Here is a 5,000-nt window from a genome sequence, read left to right on the forward strand (position 1 = left end):
TTTTTCCCACTGAATTTCTGGCAGGCCATGTGGGTGAACGTCAGTCCAAGCATGAGTGGAATGAGGGGGTTGCTTGGGTCTTGCTTGAAGGCACCCGTGTACTCTGCTAGGGAATATTTGTAGGTGCCGGCCACCAAACAGTTGTGGCCATTGAGCAATCCAAGGGCCACCAGGTCTGGGTGTTTGTGGGTCAGACGAAGCAAGAAACGGTTGTGGCGGAAGTCATCTGCTTTGGAGATGATGAGATTGAGGAGGTTCCAGCATCTCACATTCTCAGGGTTCTTGATCACCAGCTCCCTCATAATGTTGTAGGCAAAGTATGAGCTTTCATTGTAGATACAGGCTAAGAGACACATGAACTCAACCTCTCTCGCACGTTCCTTGTCCTTCATAAATTCTTTAGACCCAAGGGCTGTGAAAGTCATTCTTTCTAGTTCTTCAAACCTGCATAAAAACAGTGATGAAAGAATTATTAGGACCAAATTTCTTTTATCTTTTTCTTTTCTACCTAAATGTAAAGAATATGAGATGCCAACATTGACAGAAAAAAAATAATAATAATCATAGCACCACCTTAAAGAGAACCATAAAAAAATCACACAAATCCTTGATGATGGTCACAATAAAAAAAAAAACTTCCTCACCTCTTCTTTTCATGAAGGATATTACACACACTGGTAAAGAGTTCCCACTGATCTTCTATGGACACATCTGGCCCTGTGTAAGCTGGTCCATTGTCTTCCAGACTCTCATTTTTGGAACGCCGGAGTTCTCTGATGGCCTCGTATTTGTTGCTCAGCTTCTTGTTGCTGATCATGGCTTCAGCCTCATCTCGATTTCTGTCAGGAGAGTTCAGTTATCATTGCTACATTTATTACATTTGATGAAGAAACAAATACAATCAGTCTAGCTACTTTTTGCTTGGCTTGAAATAACTTAACCCCCAGACCAGGTTTGTTTTATGGTCATCTCTGTGACATACCCAAATCAGGTATTAACTGATTTTTTTCAGATTAATAAAGAAACTTCGAGAAACGTGCAAAAACATCCAGCTAATCATGTTTTAAACCAAAAATTTCCTAATATTATTATATCCCATGCAAATTGCCAGGTAGATTTTCCCCCCTACCATATTTTTTTCCAGTTTACTTCTGTCACTGTTCAAGCAACCAAAGGAGTTATTTTTCATATCATATCATATATGAAACCAAAAGTTCCATGGCTTCATGAAGTAATAAATATGAAAATAGAAAAATATTCCCTTTCTATACGTTACAGCAGCCTTAGTAGACTTTATGTTTGCAAAAATCCCAATAGGTTCCTCAGAGAAAATCAAATCAAGGATTTCCTAGGTCATTAACAATGCATCCAACAAAGCAGTTTCCAGGGCAGATCCACCCACCCTCTCCCCCTACCTCAGACACTCTAACTGCACAATCCAAGGACATGGTAAACTGTGTAGACTATTGATGTGGTAAAAGGCTGTGTCCTGGAGTGACAGGGATAGTTCCTTACACATGAGTTCCAGAACACTAGCCTCACTAAAGGTTTTTAAATGAATTTAACCAACATAAAACATTGACATACATATATACACAAACTAAATGATGGGCAGATACACAATATCATTCATTCATTCACATAGTCACTTTCTGCAATGTGTATGCAAAAATCAACTCGAAATTCACCTAATGTGAATAAAATGCCTCCTGAACAGCAATTTAGCAGCATTAATGAATTCATCAACAAGGTTCTGATCAAGCAGGATCTTGCATCGCTGGAAAAGGAGCTGTGAGTCCAAAGGCTCAAAGTCACTCTCTTGGTTCAGGATGAGGAGAGCTTCATCCAGGCGGCCAAGTGACTGCAGGATGGAGGAGAGAGTCAGGCGGGCTTCAGCATGCTGCGGTGCCAGTCTCACCACCTGTGTTGAGGGAGATAGTGCAAGGGGAGAATAAAATGAATGGTCTTTGAGAATTTCCTTTAGAGTTTAATTTTCATAACCAATTGTGTATATGTATCAAATCTAACTTACGTAAATAATTGCCAACAAGCTTTTACAAAAAAAAAATAGTATATACACAAGAAATGGAAAAATTCCTTTGCTAAGAGAAAATATCTGCAACCCTTGAAGTCTCATCCAAGTTGTATAATCATTCTTAATTGCAAGAAATGTACACCAGATATGTTATGGTATTTCAGATTCATTCAAAGCATGTTATATTGATGTATATCATACCATAATATAACCATACTACTGGTAAAAGAAAATTGTTATTTAATAACCTTATTGTATGCCTCAGCAGCTTCCTCCATCTGGTCGACAGCTGCCAAACTCTCCCCATACTGAAGCCAAACAGCAGCAACATTATAGTGATCCGAATTGATGAGTGGACGCAGCAGTTGGAGGGCAGCTTCATGGAAATCTACATCCATGTAGGCTTCAGCAATGTCTAAGTACAGATCACCAAATTCCTCCACTGACTCACTGTAGGTTACCAAGGGATGTATATTACTATTCTTTAAATATTCATATAACTACCAATGTTAAAGTTAATATCTTTTGAAGATCACTCTTATTTTCTCATCAAATATCTACAAACAGAGCATAAATCCTTAATTCAGCATTCTGTACTATAATGAGTTCAAATAATATTTTCTCCCCGAACTCACTTCATCAGCTGCTCAACCAGCGGCGCACTGATTTCAAATGCTTTCACATGAATCAGGGACACAGTCAACTTTGTGTGAAGATCAATCAATAAGTCTGCAGGAACATAGCACTCAGTTGCCTGGGATAACTGCTCCTCTAAACTGCAACTGTGGAATTCCTCTTCACCTACATGCTACAAATATATACATAAACTAAGTAGGTCAGTGTTAAATATAAAAGTAGATATATCTTGCCCAGTATTTAATGGCAGTCTTTTACATATGTTATAGAGTTTCATTATTTCAAAAATTACTTATATCAAAACAGTAAAAAAATACATACAGAACATTTCTGAATAATAAAATTATATAATATAATCAAATCTTTAAAAAAAGCATCATATCACCTCCCATTTCTATACAAGATATCTTTAGAAGATAAAAGGCAGCACATACTCCTATAAAAGCCTTTATACTACCCATCTTACAAATATCAAAACTAGAATGAAATAACAAAAAATACTGTGTATTACGAAAAAAATCCCATCCACAGTGCACATAACCTTTTGAACTTCACCATCCTTTAGGGGGTTAAAAAAATGTGAATTTAGAACATCCATCAACTGAACCTCACCTTGTTCAGAAGTTGAACTCCTGCATGATTGATAAGAATCTCTATGCACTTTGTATACTCCTGTTGATGCATTAATACTTCAAGCATTAAGTTTACATCCTCTGGGGTAACATAGGATGGGTACTTCCTGAAGGCAGTTTCCATAGCATCTCGGGCTAAGTGGACATCTTTATTTTCATAGTGTATCTTTGCAATCTCTTTTGCTAGCTTTAATCCATCCTGGAAGAAGTGAGAGAAAAACATTTTAGATAAAACAGAAAATAAGTAAAAGCAATAGTTATGTTAAAATAGGGTAGAAGTTATAAAAAAAATAGAAATTATCCCCATAGGCATAGAATCATCTTTAGGAATAAAGAGGAAAAATGAAGAAAAACATCATGCTTAATTAGCTGGATTAAGCTTAAGATTGACTCTTTTGCAACTAACAGAGCACCAGCAAACCTCTTAACTCTAGCTTACCTTGCCTTGGTCAGTTCTCAAGTACTTCAGCATGTGGGAATAGCCCTTCAGTGCCTTCATTTTTTCTCCTAGGCGCTCCAAGAGGTCGCAGCGAGCCCAGTGGTAGTCAAGGTTCTGGGGGTTTGCTTTTATGGCTCGACCCCAACAGAACACTGCTTGCTGGAAGTCACCCTGCGTAAACACTGATAATTAATATCCCATGTGCTTAGGAAATAAAACAAAGATAACAATATATAGTATGGACTAATCATGTGAACAGATAATCCTTTAAAAATTAGTTGATAAAACTGCTTCTGTCATTATAATTTTTCATTCCAAAATGTCTAAATCATTAGAAATATCAATAATATAATAAATTAAAATGAAGTAATTACATAATGTAATAGACAAACAAAAGCATTTTCCTCCAAACTCATATTTTAGGGGTTAAAGAGAATATATTATTACACACTGGCATCACAAACCTGGTGCAGTGACAAATCAGCCAATTTTTCCCACTCCTCTGCATCAGGACTAAGGAATGCAGCAATTAGCAGGAACTGCAGACTCTTGTTTGCCATTTTCTTCTCCTCATAGATCATACCTAGTGTCTAGAAATGTTTTGAAATCAGTTATTATAATTTATACATAGTAGCAGGGTTTGTGATATTAGATTGTTGATACTACAAGGCTACGTTCAAGTACATAAGAGATTCATCATATAAACATATTTACCTTCATTTCAATGTCTGCATCAAGAACATTTCCAACCATCCAAATTTCTCTTCAAAATACCTCTTACAAAACAAAAAAATCATGTAACCTTCATTTATTGGAGAACAATGCAAACAGCTTCAAATATGGTAATGTGAACATACATACTTGGTACGGCTCTGGAGAATGAGAAAACTGGCGAATGACCTCCATGCACATTTTGATAGCTTCGTCATACTCCTGCCGAGCATAACGCAGATTGGCTTCTCCCATCAGACCCTGAAGGGCAGCTGGCAGACGCCGTCTTCGCCTCTTTTCTCCACCGCCTTTGCGCTTCAACTGATATCTGGACAAACAAGGTTTTTCTATTTTTTTGCTTTTTGTTATAGAGTATACTTTCTCATTTCTGTATTCCTAATTTACTCATAGATGCTCAGCATGGATAACTACTATACACAAATTCATAAGAATTTGCACCTGCTTATATACAGAGAAATCAATTGGTAGATAGATGGTACAGTAAATATATAAAACATGAAGACAGATGATCAGGGAGACATACAGA

General features: G+C 37.0%; 1 protein-coding gene across 1 annotated transcript in view; it reads right to left on the reverse strand.

The window, feature by feature from the left end:
- Positions 1-5,000, reverse strand: part of LOC119599527 (general transcription factor 3C polypeptide 3-like) — a 7,446-nt gene that overhangs the window by 503 nt on the left and 1,943 nt on the right. Inside the window, exons 2-10 of the mRNA XM_037949293.1 lie at positions 4,604-4,781; positions 4,207-4,332; positions 3,743-3,913; positions 3,284-3,502; positions 2,671-2,843; positions 2,284-2,485; positions 1,689-1,921; positions 645-839; positions 1-444 (exon numbers count right to left, since the gene is read on the reverse strand). The exon at positions 1-444 is cut by the window's left edge and continues 503 nt beyond it. Of these exons, the coding sequence (XP_037805221.1) occupies positions 1-444; positions 645-839; positions 1,689-1,921; positions 2,284-2,485; positions 2,671-2,843; positions 3,284-3,502; positions 3,743-3,913; positions 4,207-4,332; positions 4,604-4,781 (1,941 nt within the window). The remainder of the gene's footprint in view (positions 445-644; positions 840-1,688; positions 1,922-2,283; positions 2,486-2,670; positions 2,844-3,283; positions 3,503-3,742; positions 3,914-4,206; positions 4,333-4,603; positions 4,782-5,000) is intronic.

The sequence above is a fragment of the Penaeus monodon genome, chromosome 43 (genome assembly GCF_015228065.2).
Source record: "Penaeus monodon isolate SGIC_2016 chromosome 43, NSTDA_Pmon_1, whole genome shotgun sequence".
Classification (NCBI taxonomy): domain Eukaryota; kingdom Metazoa; phylum Arthropoda; class Malacostraca; order Decapoda; family Penaeidae; genus Penaeus; species Penaeus monodon.